This window comes from Schistocerca cancellata, chromosome 2 (genome assembly GCF_023864275.1).
Source record: "Schistocerca cancellata isolate TAMUIC-IGC-003103 chromosome 2, iqSchCanc2.1, whole genome shotgun sequence".
NCBI lineage: Eukaryota > Metazoa > Arthropoda > Insecta > Orthoptera > Acrididae > Schistocerca > Schistocerca cancellata.
Window position 1 is genome coordinate 386,950,535 of NC_064627.1, and position 20,403 is coordinate 386,970,937.

Genomic DNA, 20,403 nt, shown 5'->3' on the forward strand with positions numbered 1-20,403 from the left:
TGAATCTTTATCTGTCATAGCCTAATAAGCCATAAACATTTGTCTCTGGACATGAAGTCAGTTTTCATTACCAATTGTACCAGTACCTCCTAACTTATTCCAGTAATCAGATACCACTAAGATGAGATTAAGATTTTGCTCATTTGGTGCTGACCTAAACTGCCATTGTACTGATGATGTGCTATCAGTAATAACTGATTAAATCTCTGTCACTTATTCATCATGTTCTGCAAATTCTGCCTTCTAGGAGAACCTTGAAGGATAAGGAATGAGTTACACTATATATTAACCAAAGCTGCCACTGCAAGCTCACTGCCTGTCATCTTACAATACTCAAATTCTATTTTTATCTAATACTTTGAACAATGCAATTACGTAACTTTATGGAGACTATCAGCTGTCTTTATACTGGCAACATTGAAATATATCTCCATATTAGAAGTCATATTCGTGAGTCCAAATATTCTTTTGAATTTTTTGAGATATTGTCTTTCTTTGTTTTCTATGTTTGCATTTGAAGAGTTCATCCTAAGTGAACATTTACTGTTAACTATAAATACCATTAGGGAGTATTTGTGTTGACATGTAAATGTAAGAATATCTAGTCCTCTGAATAGATTTATTTAACATTTGCACAATTTTCTTACTTTACACTTCTGTTAAATAAATACACTTTTGACCTTATTTAATGATTTTGACTTGATTACAGTTAGTCTTAAGCATTAACTAAACCTCTCTCTTCCTAGCACAATATACTGGGTGATCAAAAAGTCAGTATAAATTTGAAAACTGAATAAATCACGGAATAATGTAGATAGAGAGGTACAAATTGACACACATGCTTGGAACGACATGGGGTTTTATTAGAACCAAAAAAATACGAAAGTTCAAAACATGTCCGACAGATGGCGCTTCATCTGATCAGAATAGCAATAATTAGCATAACAAAGTAAGACAAAGCAAAGATGATGCTCTTTACAGGAAATGCTCAATATGTCCGCCATCATTCCTCAACAATAGATGTAGTCGAGGAATAATGTTGTGAACAGCACTGTAAAGCATGTCTGGAGTTATGGTGAGGCATTGGCGTCGGATGTTGTCTTTCAGCATCCCTAGAGATGTCAGTTGATCACGATACACTTGCAACTTCAGGTAACCCCAAAGCCAATAACCACACGGACTGAAGTCTGGGTACCTGGGAGGCCAAGCATGACGAAAGTGGTGGCTGAGCACATGATCATCACCAAACGACACGCGCAAGAGATCTTTCACGTGTCTAGCAATACTTTTTTTTTTGTTCTAATAAAACCCCATGTCATTCCAAGCATGTGTGTCAATTTTTACCTCTCTATCTACATTATTCCATGGTTTATTAAGTTTTCAAATTTATATTGACTTTTTGATCACCCAGTACTTTGGTCCCAAATGGTAGTACCCATTTTCGTTTGGCTTACATTGGAACTGGTCCTGACATGTTGTGTAAGAATATTTTTAGGGAAGAATTAAGTTTCTCATCTGCTGTAATGAATTTCAGTTTTGTTTCCATTTTCACACCCATGTGATGTTACCGTTTTTCCCTCCTTTTGAACCAATGTTTCATTACCATTAGTAGTCTTTGCAGATTGTGATAGCAGTTGGGATCACTGGAGCTTCTTGCACTTGTATGTGCGTTGTGACTGTTACATCTATTGAAATAAATGTAAATTGCACTGAATAATGGGAAGTCCTTAAGGAGAATGCTGTTTTGTGTTTTAGCCAGAAGTAAGTGCTTTACAAAGTTTTTCAGTGCTGCCATAGCCACTTTGTGACAGTAGACATGTTTTCATACTTCCCAGCTTACTTTCCTGGCGTTTCCTCAATTTAAGCAAAATGAGATGTCCTATTTTCTCTGTAATTTTTCCATTTAACAGTAATTGCATGGGATATTCTGTTCACATTAAATTGATCCACTCTAATGGTGTACCTCTAGCAGCAGAGGATCATTTTATTTTATATTGGTGACCAATGAAAGTGTTTTATTAACAGTAACATAATTAGCAACTTGATGTGAGTACATTTATTTAATAATCTGATATTTGTATTTTTTACTATTCTTTCTTTTGCCACAGTTAAAAAGGAGAAATTTTTCCATTAGAAAAAAAAATGGCACCTAGGGATTCATCAGAGTTGATGAGTAGGTAGATATTAACAGACTGTGTACTTGATTTACAATAACAATGACAAATTGCAACCACCTTTTATGACAGTTATGATCATTTTCATAATCATTCACAACTGAAATTGGCACATAATTTCTAATTTCATGGATGTGTAAACATTTTCCGTGCAGTTGACATCAGAAACAAATGCCAGAGTAAGGAAGCAGTAGTTGTATGAAGAGAGATGAAGGAAATACACCTTTATATCTGTAGTGCAAACAAAATCTGTATTGCGCAACTTATTTTATTATAGGTTATGGTAGAAGATGAGTCAACGGTGACTGATTAAACTCTTGAAATACTGGAAATACTGTTGCAGTAATCTATATGGATGACCAGATTTTACCTTATAGTTTATATTGACAAAAATTTAAATCTAAACTTTAGAAAGAAAGAAAAAAAAGGAAGGTGCACCATTATCAGAATTGAATGGAAATCAATAATGTGATGTACATGTACAGACAAACAAGTGATTACAATTTCAGAAAAATTGGATCATTTGTTCAAGAGAAAGAGCTTCACAAATTGAGCAAATCAATAATGTGTTGGGCCACCTCTGGCCCTTATGTAAGCAATTATTCAGTTGGCATCGATTGATAGTTGTTGGGTGTCCTGACAGATAACGTGCAAAATTCTGCCCCATTTGCGTTTTATATTGTTAAAATACCAAGCTGGTTCAAGGGCCTTATCCATAATGCTCAAAATGTTCTCAATTGAGAAGAGATCCAGTGACCTTGTTGGCAAAGATGGTGTGTGGCAAGAATGCAGACAAGCAGTAGAAACTCTCACTGTGTGTGGGCAGGCATTATCTTGCTGAAGTGTCATCATACCACTGTACTGAAAGGATGCTACAAGCGTCCTAGTATGAAAATAAATGTCACCTCGGACCATCACTCCAGCTTGTTGGACTGTATGGAGGGTGACAACAAGGTTGGTATCCCATCACAGTCCAGGGTGTCTCCAGAAATGTCTTCAGCCTGTAATCTCATTGACTAGAGTAGAATTGTCTTCAGTCTTCAGAATTGTTAATTGAGAATATTTGGAGCATTATGGACAGGCCCCTCCAACCAGCTCGGGATTTTTATGACAGAACTTGGCACAATATCCCTGAGAAGGACATCCAACAACTCTCTCAATTAATGCCAAGCTGAATAAATACTTGCATAAGGGCCAGAGGTGGACCATCATGTTATTGATGTGTTCAGTTTGTGAAGCTCTTTCTCTTGAATAAATCATCCAATTTATCCAAAATTCTGACTGATTATTTGGCTGTAGATGCACATCAAATCCACCAATTTATGTCATATTCAGATAATACCTTGATGGTACCTTTTTTTCTTTCTTAGAGTGTAGTTAACAACATTAAAATCAGGAATATAGATGCAAGGGCTGTACAAGAGAAATTAACTTGAAAGTAATACACTGTTCAAAAGTACATATTAGAGGAATGTGTGTATCAGTGTCCAGTATGTTAAATTTGCTTGGATATAGGCGATACCTGTAGTATTGTTCCATGGCTTGATATCTTAACTTTCAATGTAGGCAACACTTGAAATCATTTGCAATCTGCACTTATAAGCCAAAACATTACAACCACTGCCCACCCTGTTGTTGGATGCTGCCTGATGGCATTGTGGGCATGTGACGTGGTAACAAAGGTATATAAGTGGAGCAGACACAGATGGGGGATCATCCTAGTGAAGACGTGGGCTGCAAATGGGAAATCCATTGAGATAAGTGACTTTGACAAAGGGCAGATTATTATCACGCAGAGCCTATGAACGGATATCTTGAAAATGACAAAGCTACTCGAATGTTCATGTGCTACTATTGTGAGCACCTACGGAAAGAGCTAGAAGGATAGCACCACTAGACACTGAATGATTGGACATCCATGCCTCCTCACAGAACTTGGAGTTTTTAGGCTGGTCTTCTCTGTAAAGTAGAGTAGGTGTCGATCTGTGGCATCTCTGCCAAAAGAGCACAGTGCCGGTGCTCCCACAAGTGTTTCATCATCCATTGATGAATGTGGAGCTCCGTAGCAGACCATCCCTATGTGTTCACTTGTTTACCAAACGATATTGTCAATTACAATTGCAGTGGACACGAGACCACCAGGATTCGACCGTTGATCAGTGAATACGTGTCATCCCTTCAGGTGAATAACATTTTTGCTAAATTAGGTCACTGGTTATTTCCACAAATGCCATCACTGAGGCAAATGGCAGCTTGAAACGTGCAGTGTGCCACGGATGCAGGCTGGTGGGGCCAGTATTATGCTATGGGAGACATTCTCCTGCCTTGCATGGGACCTGTGGTAGTAACTGGAGGCACGCTTCAGCTTGGCTCTGAACCACCTTCATGCTTGATATTTTCACTGACAGTGATGCCATCTTCCAGCAGTATAATTGTTCATGTCTCGGAGCCAGAATGATGCTACAGTGGTTTGAGGAGCATTTTAGTGAACTCACATTGATGTCTCAGTGACCAAGTTCACCTGATGTAAATCCTACGGAAAACATGTGGGTCACTATTGGGCACCATCACCGCATACACAAATCAGCAGCCCATTATTTACGTGAATTACATGACCTGTGCACAGCCATTTAATGGCACATACCTCCACAAACCTACCAACAAACTATCTGATCTCTGATATGCGGAACTGGTGATTTATTCTGTTCCAAAGATGGCTGAACACGCTATTAGACATGTGCTCACAATATTTTGGCTCATCACTGTATGGGCTATGTTATGCATTACAGTGTCAGGTGACTCCTCAGAAGGAAGTGAGTAGTGCGGTTCCAATCTTTTCTAGTGAGGTGCACGGATGGTAGTTGTCGTTTCTGGGTGTTGTATTCAACCAGGCACATGCAATGCAGTGCACATTGCAAGGGTGGTCTGGGTGGTCTGTTTGATCCAAAAAGGATGGACTTTCAGCTCTGTTGCTGCAGATGCCAATGCGTCTCCATGAGTTGTCCATATGTTGTAGACACTCTACAGGGAGACAGTTCAGTGCACAAGACAGGTTGGACAAGGTTGCCAATGCATGACAACCCCGTGTGAAAATCGATATCCACAGTGCAGCCGTAGACTTGTACAGAGTATGCCATGTAGATGTCAGGCTGCGATAAATGCTTGTGGAGGGCATACATGGTATTTAAGCTCTCAAAGTATAAGAAAAGCAACCAGGCTGGTGGGATGAATGATTGTTTCCACTTTGATTTTGACGCCTGTCAGACATTTCAGTTCTTTTTATGTAAAAGATCGAGGATTTAATGATGTTTTGTTGTGAAAGATATTTGGTAACATACTTAACCCTCAATTATTGCTGAGTGGACTATGACAGATCCCCAAAGTCACATTCCCATAATTCTTTTGAGCAGTGTGTTACAGAAAGGGAAGAGGAAGTAAATGAAGATAATTCAGGAAATACAGAACTGTGAGAGGAATTTGTTACAACTTGTACAGAAACTAAACTGCCATTATATCAGTCAAAATACATGGAAGGAAATTGAAAATTTGTGGTAAGTTCCTGTGGGACCAAACTGCTGAGGTCATCAGTCCCTAGGCTTACACACTACTTAATCTAACTTTAACTAAATTACACTAAGGGCAACGCACACACACACACACACACACACACACACACACACACACACACACACACACACACACACACACACCCATGCCTGAGGGAGGACTTTAACCTTCGACGGGGGGAGCCACATAGAAGGGAAGCAGTGCTTGAGAAGGAAGTGAGATAGGGCTGTAGGCTATCCCCAGCATTAATCATTCTGGACATTAAGCAAGCAGTAAAGAAAGCTGAGGAGAAATTTAGAGGGCAAATGAAGAGTTCTAGAAGAAGAAATAAAAACTTTACTGATGACATGATAATTCAGTCAGAAAGAGCATATGGAATAGTTTGAGTGGACTGAATAGTATCATGAAAAGAGGTTATAAGATGAACATCAGCAGTAATGTAACAAGGGTAATGAAAATAGTGAAATTAGATCAGGTGATGCTGAGAGAAATAAATTAGGAAATGAGACACCAAAAACAGGAGAGGGTTTTTCTATTTGGGCAGTAAAATAACTGATTTCAGCTGAAGTAGAGAGGGTATAAAACAGAATGGCTATTGCATGAACGAAATTATTGAAAAAAAGAGGAATTTGTTAATATATAATACAAATTCGATGGTAGAAAATCTTTTCTGCAGGTTTTTGCATGGCTCATAAACATGTATGGAAGTGAAACAAGAACAATAACCATTTGAGACAAAAAGAGAATAGAAGCTTTTGAAAGGTGCTACTACAAAGGAATACTGAAGATTTAGATGGGTAGATCAAGTAACTAATGAGGGGGTACTAAATCAAATGGGGAGAAAGAATAAATTTATGACATTGCTTGGCTAAAAGATGAGATCAATTGATAGGACATATTCTGAGGGATGAAAAAATGGTAAAAATTGTAGAGTGAGACCAAGGGTTAAATACAGATAGCAGATCTAATTGAATTTAGCTTGCAGTAAATATTTGCAGATATGAGACTTTTGCAGCATAAAGTAGGTTGCAGAGATGCATCAACCCAGTCATCAGACTGAAGACAACAACAACAACAAGAACAACCAGAAGTAACAGGAAAATGTTTCATCTTTTACAAACACAGTAATGTGACAGTAATACATACCAAATGAGGTGGCTCACTACACTTACATTAAGGAGTAGCAGGGTTAACATCTGGCTACCCATATTTAGGTTTTACTCGGTTCCCCTGTATCACTAAAGGCAAATGCTCTCAGTGGTTCCTTTCCAAAAGGGCTCTTCAGATTCTGTTTTACATACATTCTGTTACAGACTCCACCTCTGGTGATCTTGCCACCAGTGAGACATTAACCTCTAATCTTTCTTACTTCCTTTTTGTGACTGAAATGTTGCTGGTGCACAGTATCAAGCAAAATATATTTTTCTATTTGCTTTAGACACTACATAACTCCAATCAGCAATCTTTGAAAATTTCACTCCTGGATTCCTCACAGTGCGAGGGTCTCAGAGAAAGAAAGTCAGAACTATCGCTTAAGAAGTGTTATCTCTATAAAATCACTTGTTCAGTAAAAAAAGAAAAAAGAGAGAAAGAATCTTAATTTCATGCTTGCTTTCATTCATTCTTTTATTCGTTCGTTCAGTCACTCTCCCTCACACGTTGTGTTCTGTAAATCCTGTAATGAAGGAGAGCCATCAAGGATATGGAATGAAATAGATTATACATTTACAGATGGATACAGCCACTGCAGTTTACTTCTGTAAAAGTTTACTAACAATAAATTTTGACCAGTGGTCACTCGGCTATCCAGATATAAGTTTCCTGTAACTCCTCCTGAATCATTTAAGGTGACTTCTGTGAATTCTTAAATAGTTACTTTGAAGAGACACGGCCGAATTATTACCCTATCCTTCTCCAGTTGGAACATGTATTCCATTTCTAATGACTTTGTTATAATATATGAGAATTACTTCTAGATCACTTGAAATATACTTATGTTTATTAGGAGAAAACCAACTACTTTGAAAAAAGTCATTGCTCTTCCTCTGCTGCTGCTTTTTATCTAATACTTCAAACAAAGCATTTGTGTAGAATTTCACAGGCCACATTACCTGTCTGGATACTGGCACTGTCAACTTCTATCTGCTGTAATACAAATATTAGAATTTGTGTTCCTGAGTCACATAAATTGTTGAAGGAGTGAATAATGATGTATTCTTTTTTGTTTATATATATTTCGGGAGGGGGGGGGGGGGTTCAGTTACTCAGATATCTACAAATAACCTCTTATAGAGTTGTGCACCAAAGTACAAAACTCCATTCTGAACCCTAGAGAGAGAAGCATAGTCTGTATGAAAATTATTTTTACTTCTAATATTCTGTTTGTGGATTGCAGAGTTAATCCTAATTTCACTCATGACATTGACCACAAAAACCATTACAGAAATAGTGAGTACAAGTATCGGCACATAAGTGTAAGAAAATCTCGATCGCTGAATAGGTTTCTTCAAGATGTTCACTCATCACCTTTACACAATATTCACCTTAGCTACATTCCTCAAGAAAATTATGACATGGGAGAATGTTGAGTGAAGTTACATGAAGTATACCAGCTTTCCTGTTAGCAGATTGAAATAATGAGAAGATTTCTAAGTGCAAAGCAGGCAAATATGAACTGTTTGGTTAACTGACCAGACCCGTGTTCTCGTAAAACCTGTTTATTGTCTATCAGTTTGCCTAGGACCTTTGAACATGGAATCTCATCCAGTGTATCCTTATTGATCTCTATTTCTGTTACTTGTAAGGCAGCTTTCATTTCTTCAGAACTGTATGAAAAGGAAAATTTGTTTGAGAAAACTGTAGAATCTCTTTACAGAAGGTAAAATTTCAGCACAGCTGATACACACATTAAAATTATAAAAAATCCTCATACTAGTTTTTGGAACTGTGAGTTCCTTCAACAGGGAGACTATAAAAGTGAGAAAAAGGAGAAATGATTTAGACTGGTGATACCAAGTGAGCAGTTACAGTGGTTAGTATGCCAGATTTGCTTTGGGAGAATAATGGTTCAACTCCCTGTCTGGCCATTCTGATATAGTTTTCTTGTGGTTTCCCTCAATTGCTCAAAGTAGATGCCAGGATGACTACTTCAAAAAGGGCATAACTCATTTCCTTCCTTGCCATTCCTCAGTCTGTTCTATCTCTAATGAGCTCCCCTTTGATGTGAGTTTAAAAACTTATCTTCCTTCCTTAGACTGGTCAAAGTAGTTATATGAAACAGAAACACAAGTAAAGAGTTTCTCCACATAGGCAAAATTGTCCACTCAAAGAATATTCAAGAAACAATAAACAAGAGAGAGTCATGAAATACACTGAAAAGATCACTGAAAAGCTAAAAGATGCTGAATGCAGTAAAACAGTAGCCAGACAAGGAAAAAATCATCAACAGTGAGGAAAATTATCACCACAAAAAGAGAAAATCATTCAACAAATAAAATTTGTCACCCCAAAAAAACAAGAGAAAACCAAACAATAAAAGTGGACCATTAAACATTCAAAAGTAAAAGATTGCGAGACAAAGGATCGTTGCGCATAGGAAAAAGGTCTCCAAACAAAGTTGCAGGACACTCAAACAAAGAAAGAGGATCACCAGCCAAAGAAAAATGATTGATAATTGCACAAAAAAGATGACCGAAGAGCCAAAAAAGATTGCCAGTTAATGAAAAAAGGTGATAGGCAACAATTACAGACAACACAGACAAAATAAGAAGAAGAATAGTACCAGAGATGTAGTTACTTGTATCAAAAGGAAAATTTCCTTTAAAAAACTATAAAATGACAAGAACAAAAATGATTGGCCAGTATTACCTTCAAGAAGTGAAATTCTAAATGTGGACACCCAAAAGTACAAGAAAGTTATTCTAGCTTTTGGCACTATTAGTTCTTTCCTCAGGAAGGTGTGTATCTGATATGGATATATTTCGGTCCTTGGCTAGTACAATTTTTTCATCAGCAAACTTCTCAGTTTTTGATGAGTCCTCCAATGCTTCAGGTAAATCATTTACTTCTGCACAGCTCAATAATGGAAATGGACCAAGTTCTGATCCTTGTGGATATAATATTTAACATTTCTTGAGTACAAATTTAGTCTTATTCATGTTGTATCATTTGCTAAAGGGGCATGTTGTTTCCTTTTGCTAAGGTATGGTGCCATCCATTTAAAGAAAATACCTTTAACCACATAACATTTTAGTTTTTCTACTAGATTTTTTTCTTACCAAGAACACAAAAAATGCCAACAAGACCTGGCACTGTGGAATTGACCCGAAGACACAAAGTAGACGTAGTTTTGTTTATAGTAATATGCCTTTTACCCTGTATACCCACTCATGTAGAAAAGTTTCTAATGTTGAGAAAACCCGCTTGGCTCAGCACTAGGCCCGCGCACCAGCAGACGCGCGCTCATAGTACGACCAGAGCGCGCGAACGATACATTGCTCTCCCGCTGGTGCGCGCAGAGTCTAAGTCCACTATCAGCGCGTTACGTAACCAAGGTCACGCATTCCCTATATAAGCGGCATAATGATACCTCAACTAAATTTGTCAGATTATATATTGCTTTTTCAGAAGAGAAGCTTTTACACAAGTCAGACTGAACTGTTACAAGGTTATTCTCAGAAATTATATTCTCAATGTTACGTTTTAAACTGCCTTCTCAAAAATTTTTGAGAACGTAGGAAGGAGGGAGGCTGGTCTATAATTAGAGATCACTTGTATAAATAGGTGTTACTATTCTCTACTTCAGTCTTTCTTTGTTGAAATACCAAAGAATGAGAACAATAATAATGTAAATTCCTAGGAACAATAATAAAAAATGGAAAGACAACCACTCGTCTATAGCCAACTGATTCGTGGAGCATTGAAACACACAACAGAAATAACTGATCACTCTAGCTTTCAAGTGTTTGCTCTTTTTCTAGTAAAAGTACACACATTCACACACACAACCAGCCAAACTTTCACTCCCTTGCCACCCAATTTTCTTCCGGAACACATCCATGTATTTACGAGTCACAAATTCTTCTATTAGTACACTGTCCTTATCTGACCATAAATGACTGAAATATGAAATGTGTAAAAGTAAAAGTACTTTGAAAAGTGTAGTTGATAGTAGAGAACACATTATCATGATAAGAAAGTATTGTGCCATCCTATATATTAGTGTTTACTTTAAATCTCATTATTTTCTTTGTATTATTCAAGCAAGTGTGCCTATAGAACTATGTTATGGTGGCAAAAGAAATAATAGTAAATTCTGCAAAGTGGTAGATGTAAATCTTTCAAATTTAACCATTCCATATATTTGTTTTAAAAAACGAGTTTGTATCTGTGTTAAAGGTATGAAACACTGCAGCATGCTCCTATTTTATTAGTGTTTCAGTCTCAATAAAGGTGAATTGGTGAACTATTTTAGACACTATACGTGACAGTATTTGATTCAGAATTGCTTTTAACCCAAAAAGCATTCTCACATGACCATATCTGTGGAGTAGTCATGAATTTCATGGATTCATATTAACTAAATCAATCTACTTTGCATTTGCACAGATTCATTTAGTTTCTGTCTAGTTTCTCTTTTCTTATATGACCAATTTAAGAATTTAGTGGATCACTTTCACTGACTGAAAAATCTGTGGTAATGTATCTTAAAATGTGATATTTCTATATTGTTCACCAGTGATGACTAAAACATCATTTGTCATTGTACATGAGTGCACTATAGGATAATAGAAAGACAAAGAGTGTGTGAAAAGTTAGTTACCTGAACACCTCATAATTGTGAGAATATGTGAGTAGAACTGCATGATACTACTGATTTTAGTCTGCCCATAGCTGCATTCAGCTTTTCACAATATCATTTATTTAAATTGTAACACTGTAATTTTTAGTTAGAAAACTGACTTGTGGCTTTGTTACTAATTCTGTTATTGCGAGTTCTGTGAACTAACCATGTTTTATGCATAAATGTGAGTTAAAATTTACGTAAACTAAATGTTTGTAATTTAATCAATTTAGTAAGTTACTTTTTCAAATAGTTGTGTCAAAGCAAACATTCCTCTGCTTCTGGTTTTTTTATTTTATTTTATTTTTACAAGAAAATCAAGAAGGTGAACAAAAATGAAATAAAACATATTTCACATTGTATATTCATCATTGTCATTACAAATAGAGATTGATATTCTATACAGATAACAGAGAATTTCTCAAAAATCCTAAGAACACCTAGTTTTGTTTGTGGCACCTTGTCTGTGGTTTTCAGTGTTTGTCCGTGTGAGTTTGTGTGTGTATGCACTGTACTGCACCATTGATTTGTTTCAGGCATGAAGTCCCTGTTACCTCCGACCCTATCACCATAGTTCACATGGATGAGGATGTAGTGGTTGTTAACAAACCTGCCTCAATCCCTGTAAGTGGCAACAAGACTGCCTCTCAGACTTTCTTTTTAGTGTATGTTTATCCTCCTGACTCCTTTGCTGGATCATTTGAATCACGCAGAACTATTTGTATGTCAGAACGGACACACATATAAGGATGGTTCACAAAACTGACAACTGTTATCCATAAATCGCTTTATAGTTTCTGTATGCAAATTGTGTAATATTTTTAAAATTTACTGACTGAAATCTTATGTTTATTCATTCATTTTATGGTCTGCAAAAAAAAATAAATCAAAACATTGAGTTATGATCCTTAACTAAGTATCAAATAATATTGTCTGATTAATTTGTCATGTGCTGACATTTAGTGCTAAGTGAACTGGCATACTGATATACTGAAGTGGTTCAGATGTGTAGATTCTCACTATCCTCATATTGCTGGAAAAGTCACCTCACTTCCCAAGCTTTAAATGCTGGTAAAGAACATCAGCAGAGTGAGATAACACAGAAACAAAGTGACTATGGAATGTTTGGTCATATACTTGTCTGTGGTTTTTTTAAGAATATATGCATATATGGACATGCTCAAAATCAGACGTTCAGACTTAAATAGTCTGTAATGCGATATTTTGTTTGTATGCCATAACATTACATTAATATTTGAATATTGCTGTTAAATGTGCTATTTTCGTAGTCTTGATCTTTGGCAGCAAAAGGCTTGAGATTTTTTTGCCTTTTTGCTTTACTCCAAGCTTTGGCATTTATATAAGCTATCTTAGTATTGCAAAAGGCAGTTGAGACATACTGAAACATTTGATGTTGCATGCTTCCAGTGTGTACCATAAATAGGAATAGAGTGTATCTAATGTCACCAAAGCAAGGGTGCCAAACCTATTCCTCATTACATGATGATAAAACTATTTTTGTTGATATGTAGTATTCCATTAGTTATTAAAATTAACTTAATAAATGTAAATGAGCAATAAAAAATGGAATAAAACGTGTATAAATAATTCAGATACAGGTATAATTTATATTTCTAAGACATTAGTGTGTGAATTAAATTATTAGTGTGAAGAAGCTGAAAATTACTCTGAATTATTTTGAATCAGTAACTGTTTAGTTCAGTAAGAGAAACAAAAAATTGAAAACATGGAAAAGGTTGAGAAACACAGTCGAGAGGATGCAGTGTGTTATGGAGTTCCACAGTTTAAAAGAAATAGATTGTGAAAGAGAGGACCTTTATTCTATAGGGTGCAAAAAAGTAAGCAGTACCAGAGTTCAAAATAAATAAATGTGGAGGAGAGGAGCTTTTTTCCAACAATGTATTTTGTTACTACTATTAGAGTCTTTTGCAGTATATTGTCTACTTTCTGTGTCATTATGAACATTTTCAAGCACTCAGAATTTTCACTATTATGGTCTCATTAATTGCCAGAGTTTACTTCCTTTAACATCCTGTTTTTTAAGGTCAAAAATTAGTTGCCACCAATAAGAAACCATTGCGTGCCTACTTTAACTGTTAGTCACAATTAATGAATCTTGAGAGGCTAGAACTGATTGTTGCATACTGCTCTTTCTTCTTCTAATATGTAAGCTTGTGTTTGCAGCTGCCAACAAGGCCGTATCTTATTTTATAACACACACACACACACACACACACACACACACACACACACACACACAAAAAACTGCTAAAGACTTCTTTAATTCTAGTTTCCCATGGAGGAATTGAAAAATCTGTATCGATTACAGAGATTTTAAAAATTTGTTGATGTTGTTTAGGTATATTTTAATCCCACAGCTTAAAATTTTCAGTAATTTTGAGTTACCAGCAAAATCTATAGCTTATATTCATCAGCTTACTTAGTACAGATCAGTATCTAGTTGGGAGTTCATTTCATGTGTTACCTGTTACCTATATTGTCATGCTGAGTAGAAGAATTATTTGGAAACACAATTTGCAATCAGTGCACTGAACATTTAGTTATTGTAACTATTTGAGGCAAGAGTAATAATAACTTTTCAGTGAAGCACAAATAAGTGAAATCAGTTAACTAACTACATTGTACCATTGGATTTTGTTGAATTCATTGTATATTTATTTTTAAAACTAGAGAATAATAAGTTTGTAGATTTTATAATTGGAGGTACGAAACTACATTGTCATTTAGGCTGCAAACTTGAAAAGACCTAAAGCTATTTGATGTAAAGTATTTCTTCCTACATTTTAAGCCATAAATGATAGGGTGCAGTCAGGCAAGCAAGGAGCAGTAAGCTTCGATCTTCGTAAACAAGGTGGCATGTAACAGGACTGCTAAAAATGTTTGATGACCTAGTTGTATTCACAGAAAAGTTCAGATATTTTACTGTATGTTTTCCAAAAACATACAACCATCTGAAGCTAAATAGTGTTCATAACATGTTTCACCTCAGGTATTTCCAGAAAAATGTAATGAGATAAATCAATATGAACTCCTCCATTCCTGAAATTTAGAAAATGAAACAAAAGTTTAGAATGTAGTTTGTGCTATATCACAAAATAATAAGGGAGCAATGTGAAAAGTAAGACTCCATTTTTTAGGTAACACTGCAACTTTTTACTGAGGTAATCCTTTTCATGTCATTCCACTTCATCCGAAATTTTACAAATGAGCAGATTCCATTCCTGGAGTGTTATTCTAGATGAGCCATAAAGTGTTTATGTATGGCTATTATAGCATATACATTGAACTCTTTAACATTTTCCAATCAATAGGTTCTTTAGACATGGAATAGGTGGAAGTTGTAGACCACCAAATTAGCTAATAGAGTAGATAATCTAAGTATCAGTGTTCCAGATCATTTAGTTTTTCTGTTACCAAACCAGCTTCACAGGCAGGTGCATTTTACTGATGAAAGATGATATCTTCTCTTTTGCATTCTAGTTCTGTTCTCATTCATTTAAAAATCTATGTTGTTGAAAGGAATTTTACAGTATTTCCTGTTTAGTGTTTCGTCCTTTACTGGTTAATCAATTAGAAGAATTACCTTTTGCACTCTATGAAACATTATTCACCTTTTCTGGCAGATAAAATCAGCTCAACTTTTTTGGTGCAGGCCAGCCACATCCAATCACTGCTTTGATAACTGTCATGTTTCTGGCAAAAATTGCTAGGCCCAGTCTCATGTGAGGAAATGTTTCTCTAACTGTTGCAGATGGGTGGGCAGAATTAACTATCATTAGTTCCACCTCTGAATTCATTGTGGAACCTCTGATATTGACATGCCACACAAATCTCTCTCTCTCTCTCTGTCTCTCTCTCTCTCTCTCTCTCTCTCTCTCTCTCTCTCTCTCTCTCTCTCTCTGCGTGTGCGTGGGCGTGGGCGTGCGTGTGCGCATGGGCGTGGGCGTGGGCGTGTGCTCCCACGCGCGTGCGTGTGTGTCTAACCACAAGCTGTTCTATAAAGATGTATTTTTTGTTCTGTGACATTCTTCTGAATAAGTTTTATTCTGTATCTCCACAAGAAATTAAGAGAGACTGCGACATTTGGGGCTTTCTGTTTATTTCTGTCGCTCTAAAAATCAATTAATTAATTAATTGCCGCACAGTCATAAAAGTGAAGTGATTCTTGCAATGCCACACTACTTCTTCTTGTTCATATTCTTGCTAAGATATTTACTATAATTAAATATTATCAATTTGAAAACAACATAATAGGAAATGAGAAACATTTAGTAGCATTCTATTTTGTGTTTATTCCCCATCCTGTAGTGCTGTGTCTACCACTGTGAGAGAAGATGTTATTGATTTTTGAAGTTTAGTAGGCCACGCTTCGAAATACACTAGGCAGAAAAAGTGTTTGATTTTCAGTTGAAGACTGAAATATACAGGGAAAGGCTTTATTAGAAGCTGTTTCATGTATAGGTGAAAAGCTCTCGGGTTTTCAGTTGGATAGCATTGTTGAGATTCTGACATTTTTAGATGATGATCAGTATGACACTAACTGAAATGTCACAGTGTCTCCACACTGCCACCCACTTAGAAACCTAAGAGCTTTTCATCAGTAATATACACTGGGGAAATCTACATTCACACATGTGTCGTCTATAGCTGTGTATTATTTAAAATACATTATTGTATTTGTGATTTGAAACAACACAGGCCTTTACCTCTTTAATTTCATAAGTTTTCTGTTTCTCTTGTGTTTTTTTTCTATTATATTGTGTTCATTAGGATTTATTCACCTTAATGCTGAATTTTTGTTAACATGGCTTTGCACTGACTGTCAGTGTACATCGTGCATCTCACATACAGAATAGAAGCACTAGCCTCCATCAAATATTTATAAATGCCTATTTTTAAGGAGTATATTTTGCTGTTCTCACAGACTGCTTTTCTGCCTTTTGTGAGTGCCATTGGCAAACTGTAATAACAAAGTGACTTGTTTTCAGTCATTGCTTGCAATGTAGCCATTTAAAGCATTTAATTGTTGTAACAAATGTGAATTGCATGAGAGCGCCGATGGTTCTGAGCATGTCCATAAGAGTGTAGGGAATGTTTTCTGTGGTATGAGATGCCAGCATGGTGGCGGGGACTGAGCAGAGTCCTCATGTGATTGTATTGCAGACATGAGACCCCAGTCCTAGCAAAACCCATCAAGCTAATTCATGTAGATGAGGACATTGTGGTGCTGGATAAGCCGTGTTCTCTACCGGTGAGTATCAGTGTGCTGTGCTCCCACTTCCTCCTCACACAGACACTACAGTCTATGCTGTACAGTGATTACCCTTACTATGTTAATTTATTAAGTATGTTTTCTGTGATTGTAATAGTTTCACACTATTTTACTTGAAATATTACATTTTCTGTCATGTCTTGCCCTTTAATGGCATATGTGTCATGCCTTCCTTTCATTTCCTTGGCTCTCACTTAGCACCTACTGAGAAGCCATAAATCCCCACAAAATCAGTAGTTCACTTTCACTTGCTTGAGCTTGGCATTCTGGCTAGAATATACAGCATGTAACAAAAATGAGCAGCACAAATTGCTGGACACATTCCTCACATATCGACAAAGAAATTATGTTATACAGGCATGGGTCTGGAAATGCTTTGTTTCCACATTATAGCTCATTTTCTCCATCTTATTAATCATGGGAAACACACACACACACACACACCAGCATAAGAAATGCAACTCTTTCTCACAGGAGGTGTTCAATATGCCCTCCAAGGGCATTGATACATACATCAACCCACTCTCGTAGTGAGTCTCAGATGTGCTGATGTATTCCTGGAGTATTGTGTATGGTTTTGCAGCCTTTCATAATATGGCCACAGAGACTCTGAACATGTTGTAGTAGGTTTCCGTACACAAGAGCTTTCAAATGCCCCCACAAATAAAAATCAGGTTGGTTTTGGTCCATAGAGCATGGAGGCCAGGCAACTGTTACATCTCTATCTGTCCATCTGTCACCAAATCTGTGATTTAGAAACAGACAGACATTAACTCTAAAATGAGGAGGTGCTCCATCAAGCATGAAGTACATGTTTTGTCATACAGCTATAGATGCAGCTGCTAACAGATCAGATTGAACATTCTCTGCGAAATTATGATAATTTTGTCGGCTGAGGCTGGGTGCAAGAAAGTGAGGCCCTACCAAACAGTTACCAACAATGCCTGCCCAAACATTGACACAGAATCTTTGTTGATGACTTGCTTCAACAGTTGCTTGAGGATTGACATCTGCTCATACACGCCGATTGTGAAAATTGACAATCAGATCTCATTGAAATGGTAACTCATCTGTGAACAGCACTGTTGCAGCAAAAGTAGGATTGACGCTTTGTTGAATAAACCATTTGCAGAAGAGTACCCATGGAGGAAAATCAGCTGCTGATAGTGCCTGCATACATTAAATTGTATGGATACAGCTGGTCATCCTGTAACACTCACCAGCCTGTCATGTGGACAACATCCAGTGTTTCAGCTACATGTTTTGTACTGACACTAGGGTCATCAACATATCATGCTTAAATGCCCCATGTTCTCTAAGACAATGATCAATGGCTTCCAACATTGAGCATAAGCGCCATTGCCGTCAGCTAATCCATACATCAGAACGGCATCTGCCATCTCTGGATTTGTATACACTGCCATCGCGCAAACCAAGCCTATGATTAACTGTACATAGTAACCCTGTGCTTGCAACGATAGGACTGATCGCTAGAACAGTTGATGTTACCTGTAAACGAGCAATGACATACATCACATGGCAATGTGGACATGCAAAACAAAAACACCTGTAGTGCACAACATAACCAGATGTCACCAAGAGTGCATGTTTGCCATGATTCGAATGTTCTGTTCTAGTGTGTTTCCCATAATTAATGAGTTGGAGAAAATGAGTTGTAACATGGAAAAAAAAGTATTTCCAGACTCATGTTCATGTAACATAATTTCTTCGTCTGCGTGTGAGGAATGTGTCCTGCAGTTTGTTCCTACATTTTTGTTACACCCTGTACATAATTCTTTTATTTGTGCAGGTAGCCATATTTTTCAACTCTAGAAAAAAAAATAATGTGATCTCTTTGTGAATTAAATGATAAAACTTGTGGGAATACGCTACAACACACCAGTGATCAGATTCAGTTGTCATTAAATTTAAAAAGCATCAGTGTTATTTTGACATCCAATTTAAGAATAGAGGAAAAAATTTAATAGATGCTTCTAAGAATGTTCTAACTGATAATCATGAGATAATAGTGCTGATAGTAGAATGGTTGTTCTCTTCCTTAATTTCTATTTTTTTGTATATTTGTGAGCACACTTTCTAAACTACAAAATTCATATGCACAGTTGATTCATACTGTCCAATTATGTATTCCAGCGCAGTCCAGTGTAATTTGTTAGTAAATTACATTGTGAGCAGATCATTGAGAGATAACTTCCTGTATTTTGATTCTCAAAAATGAATAATACTCAATTAGATCAATAAAACTAAGAAAGGGAAAAATAAAAAAAGACATTCAGAAAAGAATTTTGTTTGCTAAGGTGAAAATGGTGAAACAATTTTAAACTCACAATTATGATACTTCCAGTTTTGGTGCAATACAGTTTATCATTTTACATTTCTTGTTTGTTCAGTAGGGATGTTTTATTATTATTATTATTATTAGTAGTAATAGTAGTATTATTATTGTCATTATTTCATATGGACAATATGGTTGGCATGGGTTATGATGAAATAGTCATTTAAATTGGTACTATCTGTACTATTTCGATTGTACGTGGTGCAGTCACATTAATGTGACGACTGCTTATGTTAGATGTGAACATGCAATAACCACTTACAGATGGCAGATGGCAGCACTAGCAATGGTAGGTAAAGAGTATTGGAGGATGCGGAAAACAGTGCAGTAGTTGTAGTAATATGAAAATGGAGCGATTTAGCTGAAATCTAAATGAGCATGATTATTGGCTTTCAGTCCAAGGGTAGAAGCATTTCCAAAACGACTAAGATTGTGAACTGTTTGTGTGGCACCATGGTATACTGTGTGTGGCAAGATGGCCGTTTCAAAACTAACGCCGTAGTTGTGTAACTGTTGAGCAACTAACTGTCCAGATGAACAAAGGGGCCACCAACAGTGTCTCCCCAATGAGTGTTCAACAATCATTGCTGCATATGGGCCTCTGCAGCAGATGCACGGTTCGTACACCCGTGCTGACTGCTGTTCATCGGTGACACAAATACTGCAACCAAACATCAACTGAGTGGTGGTAGGTGGCCTTTCCAGATGAATCACATTTTATGCTCCATTGGACAGATGGCCTTTGGCATGTATCACATGAAATGTCTGAAAGCAAACAACCTGCAACCAGGAGGGAGCATTATGGTGTGTGGAATGTTTTCATGGCATTCCGTGGGTGATCTTGTTATTCTGGAAGACACAATGGCTTCACACAAGTATCCATCTCTCCTTGGGGCCATGTCTACCCCTACGTGCAATTTGATTTTCCTCGACACACCTGGCATCTACCAGCAGGACAATGCAACATGTCAGTCACGCAGCTTGCAGTGTATGGGCATTGCCCAAAGAGCACCAGGATGATTTTACTGTACTCCTCATATTTAAATCCCAGTCGAGAATCTGTGTTTGCAACACAGATCCACAGCCAAGAAACCTAATGCAACTGGCCATGGCACTGGAGTCAGTATGGCTGCACATCCCTGTCAGTACC

The 20,403-nt window shown here is 36.9% G+C and overlaps 1 protein-coding gene across 1 annotated transcript in view; it reads left to right on the top strand.

The window, feature by feature from the left end:
- LOC126154290 (pseudouridylate synthase RPUSD2-like) overlaps positions 1–20,403 on the top strand; it is a 580,571-nt gene that overhangs the window by 500,601 nt on the left and 59,567 nt on the right. The window contains exon 6 of the mRNA XM_049916127.1: positions 12,120–12,207. Within this exon, the coding sequence (XP_049772084.1) occupies positions 12,120–12,207 (88 nt within the window). The remainder of the gene's footprint in view (positions 1–12,119; positions 12,208–20,403) is intronic.